The sequence below is a fragment of the Muntiacus reevesi genome, chromosome X (assembly GCF_963930625.1).
Source record: "Muntiacus reevesi chromosome X, mMunRee1.1, whole genome shotgun sequence".
In the NCBI taxonomy this organism is placed as follows: domain Eukaryota; kingdom Metazoa; phylum Chordata; class Mammalia; order Artiodactyla; family Cervidae; genus Muntiacus; species Muntiacus reevesi.
Genome location: NC_089271.1, coordinates 117,382,898 through 117,399,715, shown reverse-complemented (window position 1 = coordinate 117,399,715; position 16,818 = coordinate 117,382,898). Strand labels below are relative to the sequence as shown.

Here is a 16,818-nt window from a genome sequence, read left to right as displayed (position 1 = left end):
AGAGAAAAACAAGTATCATGTATTAACACATATATGGAATATAGAAAAATGGTACTAATGAACCTATTTGTAGGGCAGCAATGGAGACGCAGACATAGAGAACAGATTTGTGGACACAGCGGGGGAAGGAGAGAGGGTGGGACGAATTGAGAGAGTAGCATGGAAACATAGAAATAACCATATGTAAAATAGATAGCCAGTGGAAATTTGCTGTGTGATGCTGGGAGCTCAAATCAGGTGCTCTGTGAGAACGTAGAGAAGTGGATGGGCTGGGAGGTGGGAGGGGACATATGTATACCTATGGCTGATTCACGTTGATGTACAGCACAAACCCACACAACATTGTAAAGCAATTACCTTCTAATTAAAAATAAATACTTTTTTAAAAAAAGAACAAAGCCTCATGAGGGAAAGTTGTCAGATGAGTAAATTTTGTGTGGGCCATAATCAAAGGAAAAATTAGCCTGATTTATGATGTGTTCAGACTAAATGGCTCACCTTAAAATGAAATTGTTTTTAGGATTTTAAATCTTGCAGAAAACTTTTTTGAGTTAGGAATTATCTCAGTGTACATTTGGGAGGGCTTCGCTGGTGGCTCAGCGGGAAAGAATCCACCTGCCAACACAGGAGATACGAGTTCGATCCCTGGGTCAGGAAGATCCCGTGGAGAAGGAAATGGCAACCCACCCCAGTATTCTTGCCTGAGAAATCGCATGGACAGAGGAACCTGGCGGGCTACAGTCCATGGGGTCGCAAAAGAGTTGGACACGACTAAACAACAGCAACAACACATTTGAGAACAATGAGGGGCAGAGGGATTAAGCGACTTACCCAAGATCATGCAGGCCTTTAATTTGAACCCAAGCCTTTAATTCTGTGCAGAAGAGTCTTACTTGGGAAAACTTTTTAACTGACTTGGATCCTCTGATATGGGCTTCCTATTATTTCTTCATCAGTTTTACATGCAAAGACAATTCATTTTGCCAGTTATGGGATTTTTTCTCAATTATAATCAAGATTCATAAAGCTGTAAGTTTCAGTTTTAATCTTGGAGGTCACTTGATTAGTAGCTTGATTAGGCCAACTGTTTAATACATGAAAGGCGCAAATTACTTACAGCGATTTGTTATTTGTAAGAAGCTGGCTTTTTGAGTGAGTTTGTTAAAGAAAAATGCAGAAAGTATTGGAGTAGTTTCTTAAAGTGTCTCTTGTAAGAAGAGGTCAGTAGCTTTCAATCTGTATGTATTTAGTCAATTGCTTTAAGGTATGCTTTTTTCTCCAGAACAGTTGAAGTTTAAATGTAAAGTACCACTTTGATGTGGTCTAAAGCTTATCTTCTGTAAATCTATTTATATATATATAAAGCAAGTGAAGTGATTTATGCCTTTCTCCTGCTTATTGAACTAAGACCATTGGACATTGATGGGGGAAAGAATTTGTTCAGTTTAAATTGGCAGGAATGGGGATATGTACTGTCCACGGTATAAAGAAACTCTAACAGAAAGGTCAAAAGTGTACTTTCTCATCCTTGCCTGTGGATTTTTACTTTGATGTAGTCCTTGTTGCGCAGCTTAGGTTTTATACAAGCACCCTGACTCATAGGACATGAAGGAAGTAGTCACATTTGGCCCCATGAAACCACAAATTTTATTTTTTTAAAAATTGAGGGATTTCCCTAGGGGTCCAGTGGCTAAGACTCTGCACTCCCAATGCAGGGGGCCTGGGTTCGATCCCTGGTCAGGGAACTAAATCTGACATGCTGCAACTAAGAGTTCCATGCCACAGCTAAGACCTGGTGCAGCCACATAATATTTTTTAAAAAGAAAGGAAGTTTGATAAAATGGAAACACAGACACTAAGGGTATGTATCTGTCAACCCAAAGAACTTCTCTGGGAATTTTATGTAGTGGACAGTGACATTCTGAGTTAAGGACAGATTGGGCTGTCCCATGCCAGTACCATCATCATCTCAAGAAGGATGAAGTACTTGAGAGTCACTCAGTAATGAAATGCAGCAGGGAGACAGTGGGAACCTTGTCCTAGACGGGAATGGAGGGAGTGAGGGAAAATCCTCTGGTGGGGTAATGGATTCATGGTTGTCGTTTGTATGCGGTTTGGGAACATGTACCTGTATTCTAGCCCAGTGGACTGTAACATTTTTCTTAAATGAATGTTCTGTTTTAGCCTGCATTTTAAAAGTTGTCTGTGTTTTCATCAAAGAAGCCTTAGAAGCGAAAACCCTTGGGGCAAACACAAATATGGAGATTTAGATCTACCAGAGCAGCAGTGTCTTGCATACTTGGAGTTCTCTTGTCTGTCTCCCTATTACCATCGCCTTTAGATCACAGGGTTTTTTTCCATGATTTCATACTTTCCATACTTTTCAGTTCTCAGATCTTTCCTCTGTACAAAAGGGTCAATTGAAGTTGGAGTGTAATACCAAATTTCAACAGAAGATGTCGCTGTTTACCTTGGTTTGTTGTGCTCGTTGAAAGCTTCAGGTTTTCTACACTTCGTTTTCTATTATGTGTTTGAAACTCTAGGTTTTAAGTTAGTTAGAATAAGAGGTGGGGATGAGAAGTGATATGCAAGGGTTTTTTGATATTGGAAGTCATACTTATGTATCTTATATTAGTTTGCATCACTGTGTTCTGTTGGCCCATTTGTGTTTTTCAAAAATAATATTCCATCAAATATGGACACGTATATAGAAGCATTCAGGCACACCTTGTTTTATTGTGCTTCATTTTATAGTGCATTTTTAAAAATAAATTGAAGGTTTTTGGCAGTTCTGTGTCAAGCAAGTCTATTGATGCCATTTTTCCAGCAACACTTTTGCACTCTTTGCATCTGTGAATTACATTTTGGTAATTCACACAATAGTTCAAGTTTTCATTATTATTATATTTGTTATGGTGATCTGTGATTAGTGATCTTTGATGTTACCATTACAAAAAGATTAAGACTCACTGAAGGCTCCGATGATGGTTAGAATTTCTATTTATGTATATTTTGGGGGAGGTTGTACCATAGTTTCATGTTTTATTTTTAAAGAAACTGCTGATTTCCAGAGTGCCTGTACCATTCTACACTCACATAAAGTATAAATGGTCCAGTTTCTCTGCATCCTCCACAGTGTTTGCTGTCACTACTTTATTTTCTTTTTAATTAAATTTTTATTGGAATGTAGTTGATCTACAATGTTGTATTGGTTTCAGGTGTACGGCAGTGAGTCAGTTATACATACATGCATATGCATGCGTGCCTGCTAAGTCACTTCAGTCATGTCTGACTCTTTGCAACCTTATGGACTGTAGCCCGCCAAGTTCCCTTGTCCATGGGATTCTCCAAGCAAGAATACTGGAGTGGGTTGCCACGCCCTCCGGGGCAAATTTCTGAACCTGCATCTTGTCTACCAGGCGGGTTCTTTACCACTAGCACCACCTGGGAAGCCCCACATAGGCATATCTCCATTTTTTTTGTCTTTTCACATAGAGGCCATTATAGAGTATTGAGTGGAGTTCCCTGCACTACACACAGTAGGTCCTTATTATCTATTTTATCTATAGTAGCGTGCATATGTCAGTCCTAATCTCCCCATGTATCCCTCTCCCCCCTTACCCCTGGTAACCCTAAGTTGTTTTCTACATCTTTGATTCTATTTCTGTTTTGTAAACAAGTTCATTTGTGCCATTTTTTAAGATTCCACATATAAATGATAACATTTTCTAGCAATAAAGTAGTTTTAAATTAAGGAATGTACATTGTTTTTCAGACATAATGCTGTTTCACACTTCATAGACTACAGTACAGTGTAAACATAACTTTTATGTCCATTGAGAAACCAAAAAATGTGTGTGACTTACTTTATTGCGACATTCATGTTACCATGGTAGTCTGGAACCAAACCCAAAATATCTCTGAAGTATTCCTACATATAAAAGTAGAAAGTCTTCTTATCCCTTGTCACTGCTCAGAGGTAATTGCAGTTGTAAGCTTTTTAAAAATGCTGAACAGAAATGGCTTCATAGGCAGCACATTGCTCTACAACTTGGTGTTTTATTAACTGTTTTTCATGACAGTATGTACAGATTGTCAGATTCTTTTTAATAGCTGCACAGTATTACACTGTGTGGATGAACTTAATTTAAATAATTCTGTTAATAGACATGTTGGTTGTCTCCAATTTTTGTTGAGAATGTGAAAATATTCTGTGCTTTCTTCTGGTCTGCTTATGGCTTTATTTTTTATGTTTTGATTGTAATCCATCTGGAATTTATTTTTGTGTATGCTATGAGGTAGGGATCATACATTATTTTTTTCCCAAATGGATTGCTAGTTGATGAAACACCATTTATTGAATAATTCATCTTTTTCTTATTGACTTGAAATAACCATCTTTATCATGTACTAAATCCTCATATATTTCTGGGTCTCTTTCTGGGCTCCATTCTGTTCCTTGATCTCTTTGTCTATTACTGTGCTGGTCCAGCACCATTGTAATTGGCAGAACTTTGGTATGGTTTGCTCTCTGGTAGGGCAAGTCTAAGCTCTTTCATTCACTGTTCTTTCACTAGTTTTCTGTCTTGAATCCAGCACAGCTGAATTACGATCATTATCACCACCAGCTAGAGTGGGTGTGGAGCATTCCTTTTTGAAACTCCTGTAATGGTTTCTACTAGATTCTGTGATAACAGAAAACTGGGAACCTAAGAGGTATGCTTTAAAGGACTACTGATCAGACCTGATTTCCCAGACTGTGCTGAAGATGGCCTGGGCCTCAGCTAGATGTTTGAGGGAGATATCTTTGGAGTTGAGTGTGATATAGCCCAGACTCTACAGTTTGATTGACTCATGGGAATGGTCCAGGGCCAGAACCAGACACCTGTCATGCTAATAAATTCTTTCATAGTTCAGAAATTCCTGAGACTGAAGATGGGAGGCTGCCATAATACTGCCCACTCGAGAATGCATGTGCCCCATTTTTGGGACTCTTCAAAGCATCAAATCAGTAATGGCCAATTAGAACTTCTCAATTTTTTGTCATTCATTTCTAGAAACATAATTCTTAGAGTATCATAATGCTGTGACATGAGATAGCTAACTTCTTAAGTCTCCTAGTTCCCATTTGGTAACTTGAAATGTGTGTGTATATATGGAAGGGTCTACATGTATCTTTATGCCTTTGTTTTTAAAATTAGAACGACCAGTCAACAGGCGAGATAAAAGTAATTGGTGGAGATGATCTCTCAACTTTAACTGGAAAGGTATGTATCTTGTTCTTTTTCTGGTTCTCTTAGGTTAGGTTGTTTATTTGCTGTTTTTCTCATTTCTTGAGGCAAGCTCATAGATAAACTTCCTCTTAGGGAAAGGTATGTATCTTGAGGGAGAAGGAAAGAACACTCCATACCAAGAGTCATACTGTGCTTTCAATCCATCACCAAGAGACAGTTTAGATAGTTATTTATGTACTCAAACACAAGTTATTTAGCCCTTGGAAACAATCTAAGTTAGGCATCTAAGCTAGGTCATATAGCAAAGAGGCCACAGAATCCAACATTAAACTTCAAATCTCTTGTTGCCAAGTACTGATGGTATGCTTCTGTGGGGATCTAATTTGGGATCCTTCAAAAGAATATATGAAGGGAAAAGCCTCCTTTTTAAAAATAGATCACACGTAGTTTCTTAAAAGATAAACAGTATAATGTAGTGACTAAAAGTGTGGGTTCTGGAGCTGGAGAACTTCGATTCAATGCTTGACTCAGTGCTTCCTAACTGCGTGACCTTGGGCAGGTTCTTTAACTTCTCAGTCTCCCGTATGTATGGTGGGATGATACTGGCAACCACCTCAGAGAGTTAAAAGGGTCAAGTGATAATAATTGTGTAGAACTCTTTCAGCAGTTTCTGGTAGTTCAAACACTTCAAATATACTACTATTTTAAGGAATCGCAAAAAGAGTTTTAAATACATCAAAAATCTTCCAGTATAGACGTTTAGCTGAGATAATAGAGCTATTAAAATATTTGAATATTATTCTTCTGATACACTGAAATGATTTTTGAGTAACCAGTGATAAATGATGGAATGCTATGATTTCTTTTTCAGCTGCCAGTTGTTTTATTTTAATTTTTTTTGCTGATAGACACAGTACCAAATATAAAGGCATAAACTTATATAAAAGTTTCACAAGAATCCTGTGAGGTAGATATTATCATTCTCGTTTTATAGATCAAGAAACTTAAGACTCAGAAAGGTTGAAGGACTTGTCCAAAGTCACTCTGCCAGCAGAGTGAAAGAAAGTTCAAGTGTTAGTTGCTCGGTCATGTCCAACTCTTTGCGACCCCATAGTCTGTCCATGGGATTCTCCAAGCAAGAATAGTGGAGTGGATTGCCATTCCCTTCTCCAGGAGATCTTCCCAACCCAGGGATTGAACCCAGGTCTCCTGCATTGCAGGCAGATTCTTTACCATCTGAGCCACCAGAGAAGCTGGCGAATGATAGAACTTGAATTTAAATTTAGGTCTATCTAGCTCCAAAGCTCTTTTATTCCTCTGGTTTTTAGATTTTAATGTTTATAGCTTACTTACATGACTGAGTATCTGTAAGGCAATTTTAAGATACGACACTTGTGTCAAATCCTATGGTCCCATATCAGGGTCATGCCAAACTAATGTTGTCTTCCTCAACATCTTTTGAAAACTTCAAAGGAGAAATTGTAATCTGTTGACTCTTCTCCCTTTCTGCCAGGCATATCCTCCTTCCCTTTCAGCATGCTTTGTCCATATTTAGAAGTCATTTGAAGCCGTTACTCCTAGAATCAGTTTTTAGTGCTGGAAGGGACCTAGCCTTCAAAGCTTTCTGATTCCATTTGACCTTGCCTTTCCCACCTAATGGCTGTTCCACTGTATAGCTCTGTGATCTTATAAGTTCTTCGCTTCTGAAATAACTTAGAGCAAGCTCATTTATTGTGGAAAAAAGTCAAGATGCAGAAGTTGGGTGAAGTCATTTCTTAGTGGTGAGATTATAGATTATTTAGACTTTCTATTTCAATTTGTCTCTATGAGTAGTTTTCCCTTTTTTTCCAGTTAGTAGCTGAGAATATGGGCTTTGAACCCTGAAAACCTCTCTTCAAGTCTATCCACTTGACTATTTTTATAACTTTAAGCAAATCATTTGACCTCTGAGCCTCATTTTTTTTCATTTATTAAGTAAAGAGGTAGCTATTTGATATAAAATAAACTCTCAATAATGGTAGCAATTCTCATTCTTTTATTTTTTAAACAGTAATGATACCATACTCTGGATACTATAATTTTGTGTGGCAAATATTTACTCTCTCTAGACTTTGATTTGTGTAAACTGTCTCATAGTACTAAAAGTCTTTGATTATGATTTAGACAAGCATTTGCAGCTACTTAGTATTAGAGCCAAGACTAGACTCCAGTTTCTCTGTCTCATAATTCAATGCTGTTTTCAAACTATAACTCCATCCCATGGTTCTGATTGCCACATCAGTGAGCCAGAGTTACTGATGGGAAAATATTATCCTTCAGATGTGCTAGCTGGGCTAGGAAAAATGCTGAGAAAACCACATGGTGGGTGGTGAAACAATTATTGGTTCATTAATTGATTGGAGTTGGCCCTTGAACAACATGGGTTTGAACTGTGTGAGTCCACTCATATGTGCATTTTTTTCCATCAATCCATACTATACTACTACACAATCTGTAGTTGGTTGAATCTGTGAATATGGAGGAACTGTGGATATGGAGGGCCGACTGTAAAAGTATACATGGTTTTCAAGTGTGTGGAAGGTTGGTGTCCCTCGCCTCCTTGTCGTTCAAGGGTCAACTGTGTATTCAGTTTTCCTAAAGATTTAGGTTACAGTATCTTTTGAGAAGAAAGAAATTAGTTGTTATATGAGGAAGAGAGTATTGTATATGAACTATTGTAATAATATAATGTACATTATAAAATACATGTAATTATAAAATTATAGATTAAATAAGATGAGGTTTAAAAAATTTCTAATGTTTCTTTCAAACCTCCCTTGATAACCACTGACTTAGAAAAGTATAGAGAACATCATACCTGATGCTATAGGTATGTGACAGAAATGAGAACTACAAATAAATAATATAACATGAATCTTCTTATGACTGATTATAATCAGTATGTGAAATGCTGCCTCATTCTCAAGACTAGATAGGACTCTTCTCTACCTTAGACAGTTAAGGCAGTATTTCCTCTAAGGGTTCTTTCAGCTATAAAATTCTGAGAGGTAGAAATTGAGATAAGGGTTTATGGTAACAGGAAGCTTTGGTATCTCTTTTTAGTTTAGTCCAAGAATATGAGCACATGCAGGTCAATTTCAGCCTACCAAGAAAATGGGGGTTTTAATAGGATTCCATATGGTAAGTTAAATGCATGATTTTGGAGTTACTGTACAAATTATAGTTTTTGAATGTTAGAGTTAGAATACACATTAGTGTATTTCTACATGGGAAACTGAGGCCCAGAGAAATTTTTCACCTTGCCCAAGGTTATTCTGTTTAAGTAATGGAAACTCTTTTAAAAAATTGAACATATGGGTCAAATTTTATTTTAAAAATTCCATTGCAGTGAAAATTTTATATTAAAGAGTTCCAAATCTCAACAGATGGCCCATTTGTTTAAATCAGGGTTTGATAAAGTAGGTTAAAACAAGAATTGGGAGAAATCCTTAGAGTTTGTTATGATGTGACTTAAACTATAATTGGAAACACTGTCTGATTCACTGTACTGATTTTCATTTCTCTTTTTCTTCCAGAATGTCTTGATTGTTGAAGTAAGTTTGACATATTTTTAATTTGGTGTTTATGATTTTCTAACTTGGTATACGCAGTCCTAAAGGTAACCTAGGGAAAGAAATTCCTTTTCATCAGTTTTAGTAATGGGCTTGTGTTATAGGGAATGAAATTGTTTGTAAGAAGTATATAGTCATTTATTTTTAAGTTAAATTGGATAGTGGAAACATGGTATATATTTTACCCCTCTCTTTTTGGCTTGGAATTTAAAAATTTCTTTTAAAGTTATATATATCATTCCCATCCATGTTTTTATGCTTCTGTTGCTTATATATAATCATATACACAGCATATCTTTTGATAATTTACATGTGAAAGTCACTCAGTTGTGTCCGACTCTTTGTGACCCCATGGACTGTACAGTCTATGAAATTCTCCAGGCCAGAATACTGGATTGGGTAACCTTTACCTTCTCCAGGGGATCTTCTCGACCCAGGGATCGAACCCAGGTCTCCCACATTGCAGGTGGATTCTTTATCAGCTGAGCCACAAGGGAAGCCCAAGAATACTGGAGTGGATAGCCTATCCCTTCTCCAGTGGATCTTCCAGACCCAGGAATCAAACCGGGATCTCCTTCATTGCAGGCGGATTCTTTACCAACTGAGCTATGAGGGAAGCCCATAGTCTCTATATGTTCTCTCTTGCAACTTATTTTTCTCACTCAGAATTGGTTTTGAGGTCATTCATGTTGAGACATATAGAGTTACTTGACCTTAAAATCCATCATAACATTGCAGTGTATGAATCAACCTATTTGTTGCCCTACAAATAGGGAGTTTGCTTCCAATTTTTCCTACTTCCACAGGATTGCTAAGAGCATCCTTTTGTGATGTCCCATGTGCATGTGTTTGAGTTTCCTTTGGTTGCAGGCACTTAGAAGTGGGATGACTTGGTTGTAGAATTTGTACATTTTCAATTTGACTGTTACTGCCAAATGACTCATCAAAGTACTATATAGAAAAAATTCTCACTGTTTTACGTGAAATGGTGTAAGGCTTAAGAGCAGCACGTGCTCAGTTGCTCAGGTGTGTCCGACTCTTTGCAGCCCCATGGACAGAGGAGCCTGGTGGGCTACAGTCCATGGGGATTCTCCTGGCAAGAATACTGGAGTGGGTTGCCATTTCTTTCTCCAGGGGATCTTCCCGACCCAAGGGTCGAACCCAGGCCTCCCACATTACAGGCAGATTCTTTACCATCTGAGCTGCCAGTAACCCCTAATTCATTTTTTCATTGTTATCAGGTTTCTTAGATTTTAGCTTATAGATTAAAAAAATAAACAAGTAAGGCTCTTTCCAAAGGGTTTGTGTACATGAGTATCCCTGGGAACTGGTTGCTTTTTTAAAATGCAGATTCACTAATTCCACTTCAGATTGATTCATTTTGTCTAGGGTAATGCCACTTAAGAAATTACTACAAACTAAGCAGCTTAAAACAGCACACACTTATTATCTCAGGGTTCGGGGATCAGGAGCCTGAGTTCAGGGTAGCTGAGTCCTCGGCCCCAGGTCTTATCAGGCTGAATCAAGGCTAGGACTCTGATCTCACCTGTGGTTCATGGTACTCTGGTACTTTCTTCCAAATTCATTCCCATCGTTGGCACAACCGAGTTCCTGTCGTTGCGAGACTGGGAGCCCCATTTTTTTGCTAGGCTGTCCTCATGTCCTGGCACATGGCCCTCTCACATGGCAGTTAACTTCTTTAAAACCAGCCGAATCTCTCTCCAGGCTGCTCCAGCCATTTTGTGTAGCACAACCTAAAGACTACTCCATCATTTCACAAGTCCTGCTCACACTCAGGGAGCAGGGGATTATTCTCGATGTGTCCACTAGGAGGCGGGAGTCACAGTCTGTCTACCACAGCCCAGAAATCTGTATTTTTCACGAATCCCCAGCCCTGGTGTTTCTGATGACTTACAGCTTCATTTTGTGAGCACTGCTTTAGACCATCTGTAGAGAATATTTTCACTGAAGAACATTAGGGTTATGGTTGAAGAAATATTTTCCCAATTAGAGATGGGTTTCTTTTGAATAATGTCCTACTTTTGACTAAATAGATAAAATTCACTTTCATGTAAAGTCATTCTATATGGTAAAATCTTAATATTTTGGATACTTTAGTCTTTATTTACTTGGCTGTACCTGGTCTTAGTGGTGGCGTGAGGGATCTTAAGTTGTGGCATGCAGGATCTAGTTCCCTCACCAGGGATGGAACCCGGGCCCCTGCATTGGGAATGTGGAGTCTTAGCCACTGGACCACCAGGGAAGTCTCTTGAATACTTTTAAGATGATATAAAACAGTGTTTCTCAGTGTGGTCTTTTAACCACCTGCGTCTAAGAGTTGGAAGGAGAGCATCCTCATCTTGAATTTATGAAAAAATATCTAATCTCTTATAATGAATGGCAGTACCACAACTCTCTAATAAAATATGTGTGTACATACTTGCATATATATTTAAACTAGCTGTCATTGACCTCTTGGTGCCTATAAAATCCAGCCCTGAGGACTGGCATTCCTACTGCTTGCTGAGAGCCAACTGATTTTCAGATTCCAGAATATCTCAGTATGAATTGTGAGAATAACTGCACTGAAAAAAATGGCATTATTCCAGTTATACATGGGATTTTGTTTTTTTGGTGTGTGTTTGTGTAATGACTGAATTTAAAGCTGTGATGGTTTTTTTTGCCATTTAAATATCTTTTCTTTGTTTTTAAAGGACATAATTGACACTGGGAAGACAATGCAAACTTTGCTTTCCTTGGTCAAGAAGCATAAACCAAAGATGGTCAAGGTTGCGAGGTATGTATATAACATTTTGACATAAGCTACTTCATTTGAAAAAAGAGTACTTGCTTCTTTGTAAGGGTAAATTTTCTCAACTCTAGTTTTATCTTCAAAAAGTAATATAATCTCAAATAGGATTCAGTAAACGTTCTTATAAATCATTCGTCACGTTTTAAAGACTTTCATTGCAGTTGCCTTGTTGTCTTATGTTATTAATGTTTGGTTTTTCAACAATATAATAATGATACCAACTTGTCCAGGATAGCATGGCAGAGGATTTGGGGCCACTTAGCAAAATTGAGACCAAGGATCCTAAAGACAAGTTAGAAGGTGGTGGGAAAGGGTAGGCCCTGAAGCTCCTTAACTCCTGCAATTGATTGATGGAGTGGTCCTGTGTATTGCATCTTGTTTTGTGACTACATTGAAAGTGGACAGTGCCTGCTTCCTTTCTTCTGAATCAGCCTCACCTCCTGGTCCTACCTATGCTGTCTGGCTTTTGCTTTATTCTTCCTGTGTTTATTTTATCCCTAATTATGGTTTCATCACCCGCCCCCCCGCCCGACAACTCCTGAGATCAGTTGTTAGTCCAAAAAGCACAGAGCTGGATCACTGTAAGGGTGAGATTTGAACCTAGAAACCTGGCTGAGTTTATGCTGTACTATTTTAAGTGTTTTGTTGACTGATATTCCTGTGTGGATTTTTTTTTCCTTATTATTATTTTTTTTTTAATTTGACCAATCTGCAATTTTTATGTAGGGGTCAGATAGCAATCTGCCTTTTTTCCCCTAAATGATTACCTGGTTTTTATAAACCTCTCTTAAAGGAACAAAGTATCTGTTGAACATATTTGAATCAGAGTAAGCCTTCCACTGAGTCATATGTCTGCAGTTTGTCCTTTGGGGCTTTTCTGATAGCTGGTGCAAATTTATCATCAGAATTTGGGACAGGCATGATGAAAGTGTAGAAATGATGCATTCTAGTGCTCTCAGCAATTTGCTGTAAACCAATCAGTGCACTTGCTTATTTCTCTACATGCTTTTAGGGTTTTAAATGTCAACCTACTATGGTATGTACTTCTCAGATATTCTTTTGTGCCTCTTTACTGGAATATGCTGAGAAACTGAGAAAGACTGCCTCATGAGAGAGGTATTTCCTGTTGCTGGAGATGCGAAGTATTCAAAGAATACCTAGGTCATTTCTTAGTGATGGACTTGACCCAAGTCAGTTGTTTTTCAACCTTTTTTTTCTTAATCTCTTCCTTGCCATTACATTTTAACATCACGGATATATTGTGTATTTGTTTGTGTAGTGTATGTGTATCTGTGCTTTATGCATAAAGAGAGGAAACATAACGCTTATTGTTTTTATTCAGAGCAGGGTTAAGAATGACTAGAAAGCTTTTTAACTTCAAAGTTAAAGTGAAATTAAAAAACTATTAACTGAGAGGCATGTCAAATGCTGCAGCCACTTTGGGAAACAGTTTGGCAGTTTCTTAAGAAACTAAACCTGTATCTGCCATACAACTTCCAACAGCTGTACACTGGGCTTTTTTCCCAGAGAAATGCGAACTTGCATCCACACAAAAACCCATGTGTGGATGTTCATGGCAGCTGCATTTGTAATAGCCCCAAACTGGAAAGAACGAAAATGTCCTTTGGTAGGTGACTGGTTAAACTGTGGTCCACCCTACCATGGAATCCTACTCAGCCCTAAAAAGGAACAAGCTACCAATCCACACAATGACTTGGAGGAGGATCAAGGAACTGTTCAATAAAAGCCAACCTTAAAAAAGGTACATACTGTATAATTCCATTTATACAACCTCTTAAAGTGACGAAGTGATAGAAATGGAGAACAGATTAGTGTTTGGCAAGGGTTAGGAGGTGATGTTTAGAGGTGACTATAAAGAGGTAGCAAGAGAAAGCCATGTGTGATGGAAAGTTCTGTATCCTGATTGTGGTGGTGGTTACAGGAATCCACACATGTGATACAATTGCCTAGAACTACATATATATAAATATGAGCAGGTAAAGCTGGTGAAATCTGGACAAGGTCAGTCCACCAATGTCCATGTCCCGGTTGTGGTAATGTGCTACATTATGTGAATTGTTCATTGGAGGAAACTGGAGAAAGGACTCAGGCACCCTCCCTGTGCATTTTTTGGTAACTTCCAATTATTTCATTCAGATCCAAAGGAACATAAGGTGCTGAGTTCCCCTGAGCTCTTAGTACAGCTTGCACTGAGTTTAATGATACCTTTTTCTGGACTGTTCCTGAATGAGTTCAGGTAGATAGAAGGGGTTTTGCTGTGATCGATTTGTTATTTTCTTTCTAAATGAAAACCGAGTCCAAGTGTCTCCTCTCATTACTGGAAGGAGAATCACGAAGGACTTACTAGACTATGATCTCTTGGAGGCTAAGGCTTAGGCTAGTGCTTCTCAACTTAGGCTGCACATTGTAATCACCTGAGAGTTTTTCTTTAATAATTATTAATTTAATTTATTTATTTGGCTGCCCCAGGTCCTAGCCATGGCACTTGGGATCCTTGATCCCCAGCTGCAGCATGTGGAATCATGAGTTGTAGCATTGTGAACTCCCAGCTCTGATGCATAGGATCCAGTTCCCTGACCAGAGATCAAACCCGGCCACCCTGTATTTGGAGCAGGAAGTCCCAGCCATTGAACCACCAAGGAAGTCCCTCACCTGAGAACTTAAAAGTCCCTTCCCCTGAGCTTCAGATATAATTGGTGAGGGGTATGGCTTGGGTATCTGAGTTCTGTTACATATTTTTTAAGGTGCCCAGTTGATTCAATGGTCCTTTCCAGCCCTTTTAATATACTTATCTCTGAAGGTGTGAAACCTTGAGTTTTATTGGGAGTGTCCTTATCATATGTAAAGACTTTCAAAGCACTATTACAGGTTTTTTTTTAACAGCTGAAAAAATTCTGCAGGCAGCATTTGGGTTATGAAATTAGCTTTTGTAGAGTTGCCGCATCCTACCAGCAGTTTCTGCTCTCCAAAGTAAATACCAACTCTTTTAGTGTGGTAGTTTTTTTTTTTGCTAAAGTGCCTCTTTGTAAGCCACTTATTTGTGGCTTAGGGATTGTTTTCTGTGGATTTGGGACTAAGAGTCTTTATCTTATCTTTGCTCATTGGCATTCCCCACCCATTCATCCTCCCAATGAGCTGCCCTTTGATGGGCATGTGGGTAGTCAGGGGGCAGCTCTCAGAACAGTCCCTTCTGTCCCAGGTGGAGATCAGTCAAGGGCCCCATCAGTAGTGGGAACTCATTGCTGCCCCTGCCCAGGGAGCCCTGTGATGTTGCTGTCCATTTCACAGTCTTTCTTTGAGTTTGTGAAAACCGACCATAGCATGCTAAACGGCAGATGAAACCATGTTGCAGAACACACATGTTCTCTTCTGTAATGCCCTCTGGTGTCTCCATGTATCACATGTCACATTTTATAATTAACAGCTTGCTGGTGAAAAGGACCCCTCGAAGTGTTGGATATAGACCAGACTGTAAGTGAATTACTTTTCGTCAATCATTTAACCATCTTTAACCCAAACAAGTTTTATATGAAATGGTTTAGAGTTACTTTAGAGAATGTTTACACATATTAGATTTGAAAGTGATGTTTTCTCTATCTGAATGATGAATTATGGTTCTTTTTAGTTGTTGGATTTGAAATTCCAGACAAGTTTGTTGTGGGATATGCCCTTGACTATAATGAATACTTCAGGGACTTGAATGTAAGTAATGCTTCTTTTCTTCACTCTCAGTTTTCAGAACCCATATAAAAATTTACAAAAGGGAAGACTTGTTTTCTCCTTCCAGCACCTCATAATTCGAACAGACTGATGGTTCCCATTAGTCACATAAAGCTGTAGTCAAGTACAGACGTCCTAGAGCTGGAACTTGGCCAGGAGAGGGTGACACTTCTTGCTGGCTCAACAGTTGAACAGCTTTAATATACAATAACCGTCCCATTATTATTTCAGATGATGGATGTGGTCATAAGAAAGAAAGGAACTAGTTTCAGTCTCTTAAGTCACTCTCCTTCAAATACCCACCTCCTCCTCTGGAGGCAGGAATCTGGAGAATGCATTTGTGAGCATGGGTGAGGAAGATGGGGAAGGCACACAGACCTCTGTTGGTTTCACTAAAACCCCCGCAGCATAAACTATTCATAGAAGATATGCCAAATATTGTTCTTGCCTTTCACTTCAGATGATACTTTTCTAATGTAAATTTCTCAATTTTTATTTTATAGCATGTGTGTGTCATTAGCGAAACTGGAAAAGCAAAATACAAAGCCTAAGATGAGAGTTCGAGTTGAGTTTGGAAATACCTGGTGTCCCATTGAAATCACCAGTGACATGATCCGATGTTCTCGTTCTGTGGCCAGCTGCTTAGTAGAGCTTATTGCATGTATCTCCTAAGAATTTGATCTGTTTTGTATTTTAGAAATGTCAGTTGCTGCATTCCCGAACTCTTCATTTGCACTATGAGCCTAAAGACTATCAGCTCCCTTTGGGTAGATCGTTGTTTGACTTGTGAATGAAATATCTCTTAAACCATACCACTATTGACTGAAAATATGGAAATTGTATCTGTAAGAAACATTTAAAGAGAGGAATATATTAGTTTTTTAATTGGTATTTTAATTTTTATATATTCAGGAAAGAGCAGAAGTGATTGAATATTGTTAACTATATCACTGTGTGTTTAGAAAAGTAGCAAGCAGTCAGTTTCGTATCCATGACAGCACTTAGAGGTATTGTTATGTCAGAGAAACCGTATGTCCTGGAACTTTTTTAGTAGGTTTCAGTAGTATTAACTATATTTTCTTGCTTGTTCAGATTATTTCTGGTGAATCTTTGTCAACAGTTCCTTTTCAATACAGGTCAGTAAGTTCCAAAAACCTACCACTTTTTCAATTCTTCAGTGTAAAAATCCTTCAAATAAAAGCTGTCTCTTTAAAGGAAATTATGCATACCTGTCATTTCTCTACAAATTAACCTAGTTTAGTTTTCCGTTGGCTACCTTTTCCTTGTCTGTTAAATTTTAGTAGATAGTTTAATTGTAATCTTTACCAAACACAGCAAATAATGATTATCTATTAAAATGGCTTGGTGGAGCTAGACCTTCTTCAGAGGCTTTACATTTTAGACACATAGTATATAGTTT

At 38.2% G+C, this 16,818-nt stretch overlaps 1 protein-coding gene across 2 annotated transcripts in view; it reads left to right on the top strand.

Moving 5' to 3' along the window:
• The window catches only part of HPRT1 (hypoxanthine phosphoribosyltransferase 1), a 31,594-nt gene extending 14,983 nt beyond the window's left edge, over positions 1-16,611 (top strand). For both annotated transcript variants that reach the window (XM_065915750.1, XM_065915751.1), the window contains 6 exons: positions 5,202-5,267; positions 8,810-8,827; positions 11,560-11,642; positions 15,103-15,149; positions 15,304-15,380; positions 15,902-16,611. In XM_065915750.1, coding sequence (XP_065771822.1) covers positions 5,202-5,267; positions 8,810-8,827; positions 11,560-11,642; positions 15,103-15,149; positions 15,304-15,380; positions 15,902-15,949 — 339 coding nt within the window. In that variant the 3' untranslated portion in view covers positions 15,950-16,611. The remainder of the gene's footprint in view (positions 1-5,201; positions 5,268-8,809; positions 8,828-11,559; positions 11,643-15,102; positions 15,150-15,303; positions 15,381-15,901) is intronic.
• The last annotated feature ends 207 nt before the right edge of the window (positions 16,612-16,818 follow it).